Raw genomic sequence first — 18,067 nt, forward strand, 5'->3', positions numbered from 1 at the left:
TTTATGATAGTGTCTGATTACTTAAAATAAGGAAAAAATGATCTGTTTGAACTCCCTCATTGTTCTGAGGTCCACAACAGAATACACTTGCTCAAGGTCATCCTCAGGTCCTTAGAACAAAGTCTCTGGAAAGACAGTCTAAGACACTCCTGACTCTCAGCCCTGTGAGTCCTTCCATGAAATTTTGTATGAGGTTGGCTGGCTTCTTCGTGAAACCAAGCCAAGTACTTTCTATGGGAAGTACTTTAATCCTTTATAGATTCCATAGCACAAAATGCCCTCCTTTGCTAATTTCCCTGGTAGTTTGTATTAATCTTGCTTGTGGACTCTCTAGGGCAAAGAAACCAAACATGTGAGAGCTGCCAGAGGTCAGGCAGATTGTGTGGTTCAGTTCCTTAATTCAATAGGTTGGAGTCTGAGCTCTAGGGAAGGGAAGGAGCTCCCTAAAGCCACTCAAGGAGTCCTTTATGGGGCTGCAGGTACACCTGAGAGGCAGCCGCGCTCACGTGTAACACTATCATCATCCCTTTTCTTCAGAAGAGCAGGCACTCTGCCCAGGTGTGACAGTGGAAACCTGTAATCACAGTGATTGGTAAGAGAGGCAGGAGGATCAGAATTTCAAGGATAGCCTTGGCTACGTAGAGAGTTTGGAGCTAGCATGAGCTAGACTGTCTTTCAGAAAACCAAACAGAAAAAACAAAACAAAAATTAAAGAAAAAGAAGAGGCACTCAGGGTCTAGAAGGGGGTAAGTCACCCAAATATACTCACTGAGAGAAATTCCCGGAACTCCTAACTCCCAACCTGGGCTCATAATCTGACCCAAATCTGCTCCAGGATGAGTTTTCTTCTTTTCTGTTCTTTTCTTTTCTCTTTCTTTTTTTTTTTTAACACAAGATCTCATGTATCCTACACTGATCTCAGACTTGATGTGTATCTGAGGCTGACTTTGAACTTCTGAGCCTTCAGACTCCACTTTTTAAGTGCTAGGATTACAGGTGTGTACCACAGCACACAGTGTATGCGGTGCTGGGGATACAACTCAGGCCTTGTGCGAACTGGGCAAGCACTCTACCAAAGGAGCTGCTTCCCCAGCACCAGGGCCTCTTTCCTTCTAGATGGCAAACAGTCATTTGTTTTTTTCCCCACCTGCCTACAGGATCATCCGGACAAAAGTGCAGCAGCCGCCCAATCAGCCGGTCCCAGCTTCCAGTCACAGCATAGGTAAGAACTTTCAAAAAAAAAAAAAGTGAAAATCTAATGGGCTCCAAAGATTCTAAAGAACTTTTAATCATTCTATGGACAGATAATTCTGCATAAAACACTTCACACACGTCCTAATGCGCCTTCTTTGCCATTCTCCGAGGGCTCAACCTGGTAAATGAATTTTATAAATACTGCTAAAAGGTTTTGAATCTTACTGATTATTATGATAAATAGCTTTCACCATGAGACAGAAAATTGAAATCTAAGCCAAAAAAAATCCACTAATGGGGGTCTATAGAATGTCAGATAATTAAAGTAATAAATCAAGAAAGGGATACTTATTCATAACATTTTCTGCATCATTAGTCAGTAAGTAGTTTTGAATGTGTTTTTTCTTCTATCAACCAACCTTTTGCAATTCTTTGTGCACTTGCAGTCTTGAGAGAAGATGTGGTAAAACTTCCCAAACTTTCTTTCTCCTGCTTCTCTCTCCCGTACTCTGCTGTCGAGCGCTACCTGCTGTCGAGCGCTACCTGCTGTCGAGCGCTACCTGCTGTCGAGCGCTACCTGTGGGGTTTCTGAGGCCCACAGGGCACGTCTGAGAGTGAGCACGACTCAGAGGGTAGAGGTCCTAATTCCTCCCACTCAAAAGTCCAAACTTTTCTTTTGCTTCCTCTTCAAAGTGAGTTGAAAATGATGTGTCTAATTAAGGCATGTCATTATTGTCACTGCTGCACTTGTGACAAAGAAATACTTTTGGCTAGCTGGGGAAAAGTTATTCTACTGTAAGAAAGTGGCTGACTTCAGCAAACTTCTGACAGCTTGGGTTGCCATAGACCCTGAGAATTCTTCCTAACTCTATGTCATATTATGCAATGTTCCCACACCTTTGTCACTGCCATTGTTTTATTTTTACCTTTAATATTATTTATTTATTTATATTTATTTATTTGTGTGTGTGCCCAAGGAAGCCAGAAGAGGCTGCTAGATCTATAGGTGGTTGTGAAGTACCCGATGTGGGTGCTGAAACTAAACTGGGGTCCTCTGAAGAAAAGTGCTCTTAACCAAGAACCAGCTCTCCAACCCGCCATCGTCGCTGTTCCTTTAAGTGAAAACTTCAACTTCTCATGGTGATGGGAAAACCGGCAGAGGCCTGGCTTATAGTTCTAAGTTTGTCATTAACTCAGGGGACTTGGCAACTTTCTCACCTCTAAGCCTCAGTTTCCTTACTGGTTCATGGAGGGGCCCAAACCAGGTGCTCCCTGAGGTTTCTAGCCCTCCAAGTTTGACTTTTGAGTGAAGGTTAAGAGAGAGCCCCTCCTTCAAAGAGACCATTCTTCATTCAGAACTGCCTTTGGAAGGGCTTTGCTAAGGTCCTGCTCTGTAGACCCTGGGGTTGGAGAGAAATGCTATGGTGGGGCCAGACAAAAATCCCTGTTCTCAAGGTTCTCTCTGTCTTATGGGTAGATGTAAGAAAGAGAAGTTTGTAAAAGCAAAGCTCAGGAAGCAGGTCTGGGTGCTGGGGAGGAGCAGGGAGGGAGCCACCCATTTTTGGACAGGATGAGAGGACTAAGGAGGGTTTCCTGGGATTTGGGGTGTGGGGAGATATTTGTGGCTGAGATTTCATTTGTGGCTGTAACTGCTTCAGGTCACACAACATGAAAATCAAACTATCTTTCAGTAGCTAGGAATAATTCTATTGTAAGTCAGAAGGGTGATTGGTTTGGCCCCAGAAATTTCTATTTAAACTATATCTCAGCGTTACAGAGATGGCTCAACGATTAAAAGCACAGGCTGCTCTTGCAGAGGATCTAGCACCCCAGGGTGCACCCACAGGGCAGCTAGTAATGGTCTGTAACTCCAGTTCCAGGGCAATCCAATGCCCTCTTCTGACCTCTGTGGGCATTACACGACATGGGTACACTTACACACATACAGGCAATACACTCATATACATAAAAAATAAAAATAATAAAAACCTATATCTCACATGTATAGAGCTCCACATAGTTTATAAACTTATTGAGTAGCCAGGACACTGGGGCTCGGAGATTAAACAGCTAGTTCAAAATCATGTTCACAGAAACTGGTGGAGCCAGAACTAGAACCTGGGTCCATTATGATACCTAAGCAGGTGTCACTGGCTCTATCAGTGCCATGGTGAGCCTGCCTTACATGCTGTCGCTTGGACTGCCAAGTGACCATGGTTCTCCTTCTTCCTCTGTTCTTTGCACCTTAATACAGAAGAAGTCACACGATTTGCATAAATCTATTTTGAGGAGTCTTCTGGTGGAGGAAAAGAGAAGTTGATGATTTCTGCTTCTGTATCTCTTAAGGAAGATCTAAAATCAAACTAAAAAACAAGAAGAAAGGCCCTCCTAGGTCTGCAGGAAGCAGGAGACAGATTTGCACCAAGGAAAGAAACAGCTTTCCCCCATCTCCACTAGTGTTTCCTACTCCTAAGAATCAAGGCGCTCCATTTGCCTCCAGCTAATGAGTGCTCATGGAGATGTGAGATGGGTATGCAGGTCTTAATGAGTGGAGAAAGAACCCCCACATGCTACAAATGGAAATTCAGCCACGTAGTTGGAGAGGACCCTAATGAGGACTCTGGACCAGTATTCATTGTGACACTTACGTAAAGTCTACTCCTCTTATCCTTAGGGACTTAAGGACCTGGCTCCCAGCCACAATAAGTCACTGGCCTCCATTCCCACTTCTGGGGAGGGGAAATGTAGACCTGAGGTTAAATGCAGGTGCTGTGGCTTCTCAGTTAGGTCACTTTGAATCACTCCACTTGTAAAACTCACTTTCCTCATTTTGTAAATAGAACTAAGCAATAGCACTCTGGGCTGTTGTAATGATCACATGAAAAGCATGGTATTAATATGAAGCTCTTTATTGCTCTCCTTTTTTTCTTCAGTGAGGGGCATATTAGTTACAGGAGTTAAGACTGGGTTTACTCTCCACTCTCCAATCTCCACTCTGACTCTTTAAGAATTTGTATTGCTTTTTTTACAATTTATTTTACTTTTAATTGTGTATATAAGAGTATGTGCACATGCATGAGGGGCCCAAGGAAGCTAGAGGAATGTGTCTGATCTACTGGAACTGGAGTTACAGGTACTTGTGAGCTGCCCAGTATGGGTACTGGGAACCAAACTTGGGTCCTCTACAAGAGCAATGTACACTCTTAGCCACTGAGCCATCTCTCTAGCCCTACATTTAAAAATTTTATACAGAGAGAGAGAGAGAGAGAGAGAGAGAGAGAGAGAGAGAGAGAGAGAGAAACTTGACGCAGCACTTATATGGAGGTCAGAGGACAACTTGTGGGAGTCAGTTCTCTCCTTCTACATTCTGTAGGTCCTAGGGATTGAACTCAGGTCTTTAGGTTTGGTGGCAGGTGCCTTTGCCTGCTAAGCCATTGCACTGATACCCCCATTCTGCCTCTTATTTGCTATATTTTGCTATATGACCTCCTAAGGTATCACATTCTCCAAGCTTTGATTCCCTTACCTTTCCAATGGAGTAATAGCCTGAACTATCCTATTAAAATGATCTCAGAATGAAATGAGATAATGCTTTAATGCCTGGCACAGAGTAAACTCTCAGAAGACATCAACTATTATTATCATCATTATAATTAATATTAAAAATAAATTCCAGGTGAATTGAAAATGAGACAGTGAGAAGCTACAAGAAGATGGGGTAGCCTGCTGCTTGTTTGCTTGGCTCTGTGTGTGTGTGTGTGTGTGTGTGTTTGTGTGTTTATGTCTACATGTAAGGATGGAATTCAGGGATGAACATGACTCACTTTCTCGAGTTGTCTGGGCCCCCCTCCACTGCCCTATTTCTCCTCTCCATCCTCCTGCTTTTTGCATCCTTGGACTGGCTGGATTTGAGCAAGGTCTCCCTCAGTTCTGTGCTGGTGTTCCTTTCTGCTCAGTCAGGGCGAGTATCCTCAGGCTGGCTCTCTCATTCCTGCAGCAGCTGCACCCAGCCCAATGTATATAGTGAGCACCTTTGTGACAGGCCGGCACCCCTCTCCCTCTGCAGTGTCTACGGGCTCTGTGACGCAAGTATCATCAGTGAGCACTGACTCCGCTGGCTCCTCGTATTCCATCAGTGGCATCCTGGGCATCACGTCCCCCAGTGCTGACACCAACAAGCGCAAGAGAGATGAAGGTAAGAGATGGCTGTGTGGCCCTGTTGGGGATGGACCAGATGGGGTCTGTGAGGGATGCTCTTGCCGAGTGGGAACAAAGCTGTCCATCCAATGCCCTCAAAGAGGACTGGAGTTCCCAGGACCCTGTCCTTCCCTCTGGTACAAAGAAGACAGGCAAACACCTGTCTGGGATTGTGACTCCTTGCTGGTCTCCCCCTCTCTTAAGTCCTGGGATTGGAGAAAGGCTTTGTGGCTTTTAAGAAAATCTCAAATGTAGACATGATGCCCCAGAGATGCTGTGTGTGGAGGATCTGAGACAAGTACCAACATCTCCTTTGTAGAGAGTCTTGGAGGAGAGAGAGGGGCCTGGGAAGAGCAGCCACCGCTCTGTCCTGTCGTGAGGGGCACATTTGGGGTGGAAAGAACAGGGACAGGCTCTCTGAGGGTTGATCACACTTCTCAGCACAGAAGGCCTTCGGTTGAAGTGACGGAGGTAGTTGGAGGAAATTAAGAATCATCTCATCTTTGTTCTTCGGCCTGAGATAAAGGAACATAGGGCCTCCTGAGGATTACAAAGATGACTGTCTTCTCAGTTGGTTCCTCCCAACCCCTCAATGTATCATGTGCCACCTGGGCCATTGGAGCCGGCCATCTCTGTGTGGAACACAGGCCCATAGTCACCCAATCTCCTTCTGCTGGGTGGGCCACTGGCACTGGCTGGCATTAATCAGTTTGAGAGGCGAAATGACCCCTCGAGAATCTATAAAACCTTAGGCAGAAAAGGAAAGGGAAAAAGGGGTGAGGAGCTGTGGTCAAGGTCTGGAAAGCAGCATGACAGAAATCTTGATTCAATTATTCTGTTTTCTGGCACAACTCTGTGTAAGGGATCTATGTGCTCATGAACACATGCCTAAGTACTTAATATCTGTAACTGGAAAACTGAGTCAGGTAGCAGTGGACTGGCCTGTGGTCTGTGTGCCCCAGGCAGTGGAGCTGGGCCTGTGGCCTCAGGGTGCAGCAGTAGGGTGGAGTAGGATGATTCATGGCTAGAGGGATTGGCCTCACCTCCTTCTACTGCTCTGACACTCCAGAGCAGATGTCAGAAGTCTTTAACTCAGTGGGTTGCTGTGCTGGCTTGCTGCGGGAGGCAGTGGGCCTGCCATCTCTGTTGGTTTATGGGGTTGATGGTGTCATCTTTTCTCTCCATGTCACCTGGACTCCAAGCAGATGTGCCAAGCTGGTGCCCAGCTGGGTTTGATTGTAGTGAACGGACTGATTGTAGACGGCTCCCTTGGAATGGAGGAACTCAGGCTGGGACTTTTGGAGAAAGACGAAAGAATAAAAACCAATAATCTACTTTTATGTTTGCTAACATACGGGTTTTGAGTTAGGGGGTTGCTCTGTGTTATGAGTCTTCTATTGGCTTGCTGTCTGTGATCAGCTGAAGCTACTTGGCTTCTTAACTGTTTAAAAAGGAACACAGTGGGTCACAGCTCTGCTGGTCAATTCATTTGCTGAGAACAGTGACACACTGGGGTATATGCAGAAGAGATTTTCAGGAGTGGAGAGGGGTCTGGGGACCCAGAAATGCCTCTGGGCCTAGGGGGGTTTGAGCACAAATAGCAGAACAAGCAGGACTGGATTACTGTCTTCGGTTATTTGGAGGGCTGACATGGAAGGGCAGAGGATTGAGACCTTGCTGTGTGGCTTCAAGGGCCAGCGTATGGCAGATGCAGAGGTGCTTTCAGCTCAGTGTAAGAAAGTGATCCAGAAATGACAGGAGACAGTGAGTACCGTGTCTCTAGGAGTATGCAAGCAGACGAAGTGGCACTTGCTCAGCTGCTGGACAAAAGATGGGGGTGGGGTGGGGGCGGGTGGAGTGTGCCTGCAGTTCTAACATTCGGCAAGCTGAGGCAGGAGAATCATGAGCCTAGGGCAAGCCAGCCTGGGTGAGACCTCATCTCAGAGCCAACAAAACAAAAGAACATTAAGAATTAGTTTTAAAGACTTTGCAGTCCTTTGTAGTTATCACAGTTCTGAAACTTTTGGCAGTCTTAAGCCATAGGAAGACTTGGGGGGACAGTCCAGTGGTCTTTATAAGACTGGGAAGAATGGGGGACCCAAGCAGCAGAGTGAGCCCGGTACTCCTGCCCTGCTTTAGCAAGAACAAAGCAGGTTGAGCACAGAGGTGAGCAGAAAGGTCCTGCCTCCCATCAGAGAGACGTCTGGGGGGAGCACCGCACAAGGCAACCCTCTTGCCCTTTCTTACTCTCCTTTCATATCCTCCCTAGATCCCTGCATTGGATCCAGAGAGAGGTGAAGAGGCAGAGTTGGTACCCTCATTTTATCAAAAAAGGCAATGGAGGTTCTGTGACATTGACAGCCATGCAGCTAGCGTAGACTGGGAAAATGGAGAGGAGCTGGAAGACCCCGAGGCCTCACCCCTCATATTACCTGGCCACTTGTTACTCTTGTCCTCTGCTGAAAGTGCCTGTGGAGGCAGAGCAGCCTGGGACTGGGCAGAGCCTCTGATGTGAGTATGAGAAAGAGTGGCAGGCACCTGGACAGGATTAGCAGGTCAGATGCTGATGAGAGTGCAGTGACGTGAGACCTCAAGGTCAGGAGTTTGAGAGCAGAGTAAGAACCGGTCATTGGGGCAGCACAGGGAAATGACCAGGTAGACCGAGGCTAGCTGTAGTGGGCCTGCATGCCATAGAGTTAGGAGCTGGCTTCTAGGGCAATAACATTTTTCTCCAAAATCCTCAGCAGTCTTCTGGAAGAGTCATGAGACAAGAGGGACATTAGAGGGCCAGAAAGAAAATAACTGAGTGTCTCACCCCACATCTCAATGCAGTGACTGAGGCTTCTGGGTGGAGTCCCCGACTTGGCTCCCTGGTACATGGTTGTCTCTAGCTTGGACTTAGGGTTTGCCCTATGGGTATTTCCTCCTCAGACCTCAGGGTGGGGGGAGCAGTGATGGCATCTAACCACATGCAGAGGGTGGACTAGGGGGTTAAGAATGAAAATGCAAGGATTGATCTAAAAAGTCTCCTCTTAGGAGGTGGCAGTGGAAGGCTGGCCATAGGGAGGAGAGAGAGCATGCTAGTTAAAGATAAGGGAGAACGTGTCCAGTCTTGGCCTCTAGTAAGCATGTGCAGAGAGAAGGCCAGGCTCAGGACTTAGACTGGGCAAGAAGTGGCAAGTAGGCAAGTGTGTGTGTGTGTGTGTGTGTGTGTGTGTGTGTGTGTGTGTTCAATACTGACTATAGCCCCTGAATTTTTTTGTTTTGTTTTGTTTTTTTGAGACAGGATCTCCCTGTAGTCCCAGCTGGCCTGGAACTCACTATGTAGACCAAGCTGGCCTTGAACTCACAGAGCTCTGCCTGCTTCTGCCTCCCAAGTGCTGGGATTAAAGATGTGTACCATCATACCTGGCTAGCCCCTGACTTTTAGTTTGAAAATAGTAGGGAGCTGGTTTGGACGGTTTTAGAAACTCAATAAACACACATTGTGCTGATGTCTTGGGTGTTAAGGTGGATGTGAAAGTGATTAGTCCAGCCCTCCTCTGTAGAACAAAAGCCACACGTGTCATTAAAATTGTTCTAGAAACTATATTAAAAACAGTCAAAAGGTGGCCGGGAATGGTGGTATCCTCCTGTACTTCTAGCAGTCAGAAGATGAAAGCTGGGGGATCTTGAGTTCATGACCAGTCTGGGCTACATAGCAAGACTGTCTTAAAAAGACCAAGATCAAACCCGGGTGTGGTAGCACCTACAGGAAGATCAGACGTTTAAAGTCAGCTAGATAGTAAGTTTGAAGCCAGCCTAAGCTACAGAGACCATGTTTCAAAAGATTAAAAATAAGTAAACAGAAGTACTAACCAAATACCCTCTTCCCCAACTCACAAAACCCTAAAATAATGAATAAGAAGAAACAAATGGAATTAAGAGTTGAGGTGATGGCTCAGTTTGCAAATACTTGCCCCACAAGCATGAGGACCTGAGCTTGGATCCCCAGTACCATGTGATGCAGCAGTGCATGACTGTAGTTGGCTCCGGGGAGGAGGGGCAGGAGGATCCATGGAGGTCACTGGCTGGCCAGCCGAGCCAAATCAGTAAGTTTCAGGTTCAATGACTGATCCTACCCCAAAAGTAATGTGGAGAGGTACTCAGTGTCAACCTCTGGCCTCCATATGAACATGCACCCATGTGCAGTCACACAAACATGTCAACACACACACACACACTCACATCCATAAATATTGTCATTTTGACATGTAATCAATATTTAAAATATGGTATGCTTTCTCTTATTTTGAGCTGAGTCTTTGAAGTATGCTGTGCTTATCACATATATCAGTTTGGATGGTAAACACCTGAAACTTAGTCAAATACTGTCAGTTCTATCAAACAATGAAGCTTTGCTTAGTGGAAAAGTTATTTTATATGGCTTCTGCTTTTTATTTTATTAATTTTAAAGTTATTATTAATAATAATTATTAGTGGAATGTGTGTGAGGGCGTGCATATATCACAAAGTGCATCTGGAGTTCAGAGGGCAATTTTGTGGAGTTGGTTCTCTTCTTCCACCTTTCTCTGGGTTCTGAGGATTGAACTCAGGTAATCTAGTTTGTGCCCCAAGTGGACCCACTGACCCACCTTGCCAGCCTGGCTTCTGTTCTTAAAACTTAAGTGAATTGAAATAAAATGAAAAATTTGGACAAGTGTGAGAGAACATGCTTATAATCTCAGTATCTGAGAAGATGAAGCAGGAGCAGTGCTACAGGTCTGAAGGCACCTGGCTACGTAGTGAGTTCAAGGCCAGCCTGCGTTCATAAAAAACCCTTATCTCAAAACAGTAACAATGAAAACTCATTATCAGTTGTACTGTCCACATTCCCAGTACTTATCAGCCACACTTAGCTAATAGCTGCTGTATTGAATGGCACTGAGCATATAGTAGGTGCTCAATAAATGCTCATTAATAGCTTGGGTCAATTATGTGCCTTTAAGAGGCTTCATAATCAGTAATGGGAGTAAATAGGAACTCTGGTCTCCTCAGTCATGGGCTTCTGTTTGGTAGTTAGGGTTTCCTCCCTGCTTGAATAAAGAGTTCTGGAGCCAAAACAAGTTAGAACACAGTCAGACCAGCACATCAATAAAGGTTCTTTCAGCCTAGAAATTCTAGATTTCTCTCTAGGATGCTACCTGGACCAGACCTGGGGATGTGACCCTTGTGCTAAGGCTCAGACGAACTGCCCTGTGGCTGAAGCAACATCGGTCCCTGTGGCCTCTGAAGACAGAGCTGGTTAAAGAAAGCTACGGGGCACAGATGGCAGCCAGAGAAGCATGTGGCTTCCAGCTGGGCTGGGCCAAAGCAGGAGCATCATCTTGGAATGGTAGTGAGTTCCCCACCACCAGCTCATGCTTCTGTGACATGTAGAGTCAGAAGTGGTCTTCCCACTCATTTTTCCCTTCTATCATCTGCCTGGCTCTGAATCTGCTATTCATGGGACAGGACTGGCCTATCTTGGGCATTTTCATCCCCCAGTCCAGCACCTTGGGGTCTTGGGGAAAGCTTGGAGGGGCAGGTAAAGTTGGGCCCAGTAGAGAGAAGCAGCCTTGTCCCCTCACTTGGTCTTTCAGAGGAAGCTGTGACAGTGGCCCCAGCAGAGCCTGACGTTGGTCCTCCCTCTCCGGAAGGCCCAGGGGAGCTGGTGGCTGGCTGGACTTACAGGAACAGCCAGGGCTGTGAATAGCTGCCATGGGTGAAAGGGCAGCCTCAGCCCCTCTGTGGCTTCCTGGGACTTTGATCTCTGGCAAGGCCTCCTTCCGCCTGTCTCAAGGGCCCCCATTCAGGTCCCCTCGACCTTTCCTCCCTGCCTCCCCTGAGTTTGAAAGGCCCTGAACATAGGAGGTCAGTGGAGTGAGAATCCTTTCATTAGCTCAGAAAGCCAAACAGTCCTTTGGCACCAGGGTGGATGCTGGGGCCAGGAGCTTCTGTTGAGGCAGCCCAAGGTACATTGCAAATGGGTTTTTTGCCCTTCAGAGTCCTCTGTGGCCTCTGCACCAGGAGGGCACAGGAAGGGCAGCCAGGACCCTGAGGTGTCAGTCCATTAAAAGAATTTCAAGTTCATTGTGATCCCATAGTGAAGCTGGGGAGGATCTGGCTGTGGACTGTCCATCCCTCTTGCTAGGGATGCCTGCTCCCTGTTTTTGTGTCTCTGTGTCTTTTGTTTGGGGGTTCCCCTGGCTCTGTGTGTGTCCTGTTAATGAACCCCTTCCCCTACTCTCACTTTCCTCTCATGGTATTTACCGTCTTTCTTTCCAAATCCCCTCTCCCCCTCTGTCATTCAGGCTGGGGTCCCAGTTCAGCCTTGCCCAGCAGACCCCTATGGGACTGTATTGTGGAGGGATAGTGGTGGGTTCGGCACTCATTCTGACCAGGGATAGCTGGGCTCTGCTCTTTCTCTCCCTGGACAGTTTTCCTGGGCTCTGGGAAGAGGCCGGAGCAGAGTGGGGAAACCCCTCTCAGATTTCCCAGAGGGAATGGGTACGGGCAAAGCTGGGGCTCCTGTTTCTGGAGTTAGTGGCAGCCCTTGCCCCCAGATTCCACTGATCTCCAATCTCTAGGGGAGTCCCAGGTCCTACAGATATTGGGCCTGGGACACAGGCTTAGGGGCAGGGATTGAATGGTCTAAGAGCTTCCCATAATGAGATCTTGGGCAAGCAACATGGTCTCTCTGAACCTGTTTTGTCACTTGCAAAGCAGAGGTGACAAGAACCTTATAGATTATCATGAGGATAAAAACATGTGGCTCCCCAGAGAATTTCACCCAAGGCTGAGCCACAGTAAATGCTTAATAAACAGCTATGGGGGGCTTGAGGATGTGAGGCCAGTCACAGGTGGAGGACGGCAGGCTCCAGCCACAGTTCGAACTGTTTGACAGCTGAAACTCACAGGTTTGCCTGCCACTGACTTCCTGTTTATAACAGTCAATTGGGGGCCACTGTAGGAGCTAAGGGAGGATAAGCTGGGGGAGCCTGTGGACATCTAGGCTGAGCAACAGTGCCCCCAGGTGTTGGCTGCAAAACCAAGGGCCACTCCATGTTCTTTTTCTTTCAGGGCTCTGAGTCTCTAACCTTCCTCAATGGGAGAATAAAAGGGTCAAGAGAGCCTCAGGTTTCCATGAGAAGAGGAGAGAGATGCGTACCAGGGTGGTGGCTGGGAGGGTGGAGGGCAGAAAGCTGAGCTCCTGGGGCTGGAGGGCATCTCAGGGGGTTCTTGGGGTCACCAGTTTAGGTTATGGGGAGCAGCTAGGACACCCCCTGTAGTCATTATGTAGATGAGAAAAGAGGCTGATGCGGGGAGAGGTCTGAGCAGATCAGATGGTAGACTCCAGAAAACCTAGATGAGTGAACAGGATCCTCAGAAAATTCTTGGTGTCACCTGCGATCGCCACCATTAAAAGCCAAGGAGACTCTATCTATCTGTCACCACATGGGGGCTGACCTATTGATTACCCAGCGCTCTTAATTGTGAACTCTGCCCTTCCTGTTCCTCCTCTTACCCCTCTGTTTTCTGAGCACGCATGTCTTTGTTATTACATATATAGTGCCCTTCACCTGGACAGCAGCTGCCTGAGAGGCTGGGTTGTCCAGAACCAGCTCACTCCCCTGGGCTCAGTGTTGGCCATTGGTCTTTCACAACCGGCTAGACCTCTGAAAAGCATGAGGAGGCACCCATCTTCATATTGGCTTTTAGTGGGGAGGTATGAAGTTACTGGCATTTTGTCATGGTCCCTGTTAAGACTTCCCTGGTCCTGTGATGGGGTGTCCCCTGGACTTACCCTCACCTAGGGGGCCTCTTCCCTGAATTCTCTTGTTATATAAGCAGGGACTATGACCAAGGTTTTTACTGGGGATGCCATTCAAAGCCAGGTGACAATGGGTTAGCTGCTGGTTATGGAGATTTTTTTTGGATGCCCTGGATTTTCAGTTTTGAATTTGTAACATTTCAAAGCTGGGAGTTTTCATGGGCAAGGTCTGCCTTTCTGGGATAAAGTCAGGTCTGGAACACTGAATGGTAACCAACCTCTGGGCTTCTGGTTGTCTGCGCGCAGGATGCTCTAGCACCTTGCTTGTGTTGCTTCCTCTGCCCCAAAGCCCTAATGCTTCTAGATTCCTAGCTCAGACCCTAAAGAAAGGAGTTCCATTCAGCCTGACAGCCGAAGGCAATAGGAGGCAGTTCCTGGAAGTGGCAAAGGGCGTGCAGGCTTACGTATGAGTGAGTGTATACTTGTGGCCAGAGGAGTGGGCAGCTGGGCACAGGCTACAGGCAGGTAGCTTGGCAGATTCTTAGGGTGTGGTCAAGGAGCCATGCTGCAGCTGCCCAGAATGGTGGTGTTGAGGTCATTTTTTGCATATCTCCCCATAGCATGGAACTCTGGCTTCACCCATGTTGAAGTGATTAGTGACAGATGCTAATGACTTAAACTTTCAGCTCCCACCCTGGCTAGCTGTTTTCCCACATCCTGCCTTTGCATCCATGGACACCTAGGCTGAGATCCAGGCAGCCAACTGTAAGGGGCTCCTGGATGGAGAAGCCAGGTGGTCCATTGCGTGGTTCCATTGGGTCTTTCCCTTAGGCCTTGGGCCTGTCCCATGGGTGGGGGGTTCAGGTTTCAGTTCCCCTCAGAACTGGTCCTTGAGTTTCACTTTGATTCAGCAAGGGAGAGCCTTCGTGAGAGCCAGGGCTGCTGAACCCCCACCCTGTCCTGTTTACACACTTGCTTTGCCCAGACCCCCTATGTTCCCCCAGACTTTAGCTCCTGTCTACTCAGCGTGCTGCGCCTATGTTTGGAAAAGCCCTGGGGATATAAACTTTTGGTCTTTGGACCTCCTTTAAACTTAAAAATTATTGAGGATATTGAGGACCTCGGGGAGTTTTAGTTTATATGAGTTAATTAAAATGGTTATTAATTTATTAAAACAATAAACAAGTAGCACACGTATTATTTTGAAATAGGATCTGTGTTTTCCAGACAAAGATTTAGTAGGAGTGGTGCTGTTTTACAATTATCCAAATTTCTTTAATGTTTGGTTTGACAGGAGACAGCTGGAATCTCAGAACTGCCTCTCTATTCACTGTCCCAATACCACACATCCTAAACTCTGGAAAATTCCACTGTGTACTTGTGAAATACCAAGAGTGAAGACAAATAGCAGTTACATTCTTACGAAAGCAGTTCCTACCTCACAGCCCCCTGAAAGATCCTGAGGACCCCACAAGTGTCTCTGAACTATACTTTGGAAGTTTCTATCCCAGGTGTTGGGTGGGGTTCAGTGGCCAGGAACCCCACACCCAGGCTATTCCTGACTCAGTTTGCTTGCTGGTCACTCATACAAATAGGGACAACAGATAAGTGGTTTTGGCTAAAAGAGATTTGGCTTCCCCCCCCCCCAGCTTGTTTCCTTATGTGCTAACAGTAGCTGCCAAGTGTTCCCTAAGAATTGTCACCCTATCCATCTCCTCTTCCAGTTCAGCTCTGCCCTAGCTTGCAGGCCCCACATCCTTGGCATATTTTTGGTGGGAGAAAACTTGATCATGATATTGATTGGGGATGAAATAAAGAAATACCTTTAGTGTTTATCTTGATGCCTGGCACTGGAGGAAAAGCAAGTCTGAAAGGAGATCTTTGATTGCATAGGGGCTTCTGGGTATTTCCAGAACACCACAGGAGGGTGACTCACACACAGGTGCATAGTGCGGTGTGTGCTTGTGTGTGTATGTCTGATTTCACTTTGACAATTCAGTCTTCACTTTCACTGGTATAGAAGTAGCAGTAACAGAAAGATGAAGGAGATGATGTGAGAGGCTTTGTGGTGAAATCAAGCAAGCTATGAACAAACACAGACAGATGTGACCCCTTGAGGGACTGGCCAGGAGGATTTAAATGAGGGTGTTAGACACTTCCCAGCACCAGCCACCAGGTGGCACCATTGACCCAGGACAGCTTAGTTGCTCTCCAGGGTTAGGGACCAGAGGGGTATCAGGGCAGTGGGTACTGGCCATTTGTGAACTACTATGCTTGTTCCTGGGCCAGGAATGGCATGCCTGGATAGGCTAACTATTTATCTGAGTTTCACTTCTCTGCTCAGTCAGGAAGGGAGGCTGATCATTGCTTTTGGGATTAATCCCATCATTCCTGACCCAGATGTCTTAACACAAATCTTTCTGGGAATTCTTGGGTCTGAACCTTTACTTGTTTGTGTGATCTTGGGCAAGTCACTGCTCTCTGAGGCTTATTTTTTTTCATATAAAATGGACAAATGAATCTTTTTCTTTCAATGTGTGTATAAGTGTTTTGCCTGCATGTATGTAAGTGTACCGCATGTGTGCAGTGCCCACAGAGGACAGAAGAGGGTGTCCGATTCCCCTGGAACTGGACAGTTGTTAGCCATCATGTAGGTGCTGGGAACTGCTGAGCCATCTCTCCAGCTAAATCAATCTTAAGGATCTGACCTGTGATGTGCCAGGGAAAACCCTGGAGTTGGAATTAGATTTTTGCCCTTACTGTTAGCTCTGTGACCTTGGACAGATCATTTCTCCTAGGAAACATCGCCTTTCAATAAATCTCTTCTTGGTTTTGTAGAAAATAGGTGATTGGAAAAAAATTATTGGTGTCAGGGGAAAGGGGTTGCTATTTATAATTCCTCCTGGAAATCCAGTTAGCCAGAAGCAGGGGTCCTGTCGGCCTCACTACTTAGGTTTGTGCCTCTGCTTAAGCCCAGAGAAAGGCTTTTTTGGCAGATGTCTGCCTGAGGACGCTGTGTCTCTGTCTTAAATATTTCTTCAATCTATTTCTCCCCATCCCCACTGCTGCTGCATTGGTCCAAGCACTCTGTTTTTTAAGACTTTTGCTGCCTGCCCATGTCCCTGACTTCTCCAAAGGGTTTGCCCTCCAGTGTCTCCTCTGCAATTCAGTTCTGATTGGTGACTCGTGGAAGTGTTTTAAGACTTTGCAGCTGCCCACTGTTCTCAGAAGCCCCCTGAACATCTTAACAAGGCTACAGCAGGCACCTGTGACCAGACACCTGACCATCTCATGAAGCCCTGAACCACCTCACCTTTTCTCTTTTCATGATCCATCTGTCAAACTGAGCCTCTTTCTAGCAGTTCCCCAGCACCACGTGCTTGGTCCTGCTTGCCTCCTGAGACTCACGTGCATGGGTTAGAGTCAGGCAATCTGGGTTCTAGTGCTAACTGCACCGGACACAACTCCTGTGACTGGGGAAGTTGTTTTACCTGTAGGCCCCTGTTTCCCTACACGCAAAGACACCAGTTGTGCCTGCAGTTGCACCATGGAGATGCACTTGAGATACTCAGAAAACCCTGAGGCCTGCTAGAGCCCAGGAAATTGGGTATATTTCATTAAGGTCGCTTCCACAATGGGGACTTCCCTGCCCACCTGTCCCCTCTAGCACTGTTAATAAAAGTGTCACATCTGCCGTTCTTCTATTTTCCCTATAAGACTGTGAGTTCCACAGAGGCAGGAAGCTTGTCTGCAGCAGTCACCATGTCACCTTATTGCTCAGCTCATGGTCTGGTACATGGTAGCAAATACTTCCTCTTTGGCAGACTAGATGTGAGAGAAGCAAGCCACAAGCCTGGATGGTTCATGAGGTGATTGCAGAGTGAAAGGTAGAGCCTCGCCCATTACACATCCTTGTCTTCTTCCTGCATGGGCATTAAGTCCCATAGAAAGGACATGTGATGCTAGTTCTATAGGAAAGGGAGTTCTCCCTTGGCCTAGGACACACATGCACAGACAGACATGTGGCCCTTCTTTTGCCTGCCATATGAGCATGGGCTCTGAACAGGAACTGCAATAACGTGCAACTATAATCACTAGTACTTACAGGGTTTTGACATTTAGATGATTAATGCAGTTAATATATACAACCAGTGTAACAAGTAGATACTGTCATCACCCCATTTTACAGAGATTCAGGGAGATCAAGGAAGGTGCCCCAGTTTATACTGCTCAGCCCAGATTTTGCCAGTGGTAGTGTTGGGACTGGCATCTGGGTAGGTAGCTCTAGTGTGCCGTTATCTCCACTCCGGTCTGTCTTTCACAGAGAGTGCCACCACAGGACAGTGCCAGTGTGAGACTGAGTGTCCTCATGGCCGTGTCCTCAGCTTTCTCTGCCATGGGCCTTCAAGGCCACTTTTGTGTGGGTTCTGTCCTGAGGATGGACGAGAGGATGAAGCTCCGGGATGGTTCATCCTTCAGGGGCCTTGTTCCCCAGCACTGCTCTGCATACTTCCTCGCCACACCTTTGAGCTGGTCAGCTTCAGTAGTGACTGGCCAGTTATAGTCACAGAGAATAGCAGCATGGCTGGAGGGGCTCCCAGCCCAGGCCTTCCTGTTCCTGGCTCTGTGAGCTTTCAGAGCTGAGAGCTTGACTTCCTTATGTGTCAAAAGGGGCCTTTTCCTGCCTTTCCTGGTAACTAAAAAAAAAAAAAAAATTGCTATTCATATTTTGATTCACATTAGCCATAGCAAAGTTCAGATCAGGGAGAATTTTTCTAATATCAGAGCAGAGTATTTTTACCCTGAATCCAGATTCCTCAATAAAAGTTTATGGAAAAATTTCTCTCTCTCTCTCTCTCTCTCTCTCTCTCTCTCTCTCTCTCT

The 18,067-nt window shown here is 47.3% G+C and overlaps 1 protein-coding gene across 6 annotated transcripts in view; it reads left to right on the forward strand.

Moving 5' to 3' along the window:
• The window catches only part of Pax5 (paired box 5), a 192,748-nt gene that overhangs the window by 27,889 nt on the left and 146,792 nt on the right, over nt 1-18,067 (forward strand). For 4 of the 6 annotated variants that reach the window (XM_008847694.2, XM_008847697.2, XM_008847699.2 and 1 more), the window contains 2 exons: nt 1,158-1,222; nt 5,261-5,389. In XM_008847694.2, coding sequence (XP_008845916.1) covers nt 1,158-1,222; nt 5,261-5,389 — 194 coding nt within the window. The remainder of the gene's footprint in view (nt 1-1,157; nt 1,223-5,260; nt 5,390-18,067) is intronic. The other 2 variants (XM_008847696.2, XM_008847698.2) reach the window with 1 other exon arrangement.

Source organism: Nannospalax galili, unplaced genomic scaffold, assembly GCF_000622305.1.
Source record: "Nannospalax galili isolate Female #2095 unplaced genomic scaffold, S.galili_v1.0 scaffold263, whole genome shotgun sequence".
NCBI lineage: Eukaryota > Metazoa > Chordata > Mammalia > Rodentia > Spalacidae > Nannospalax > Nannospalax galili.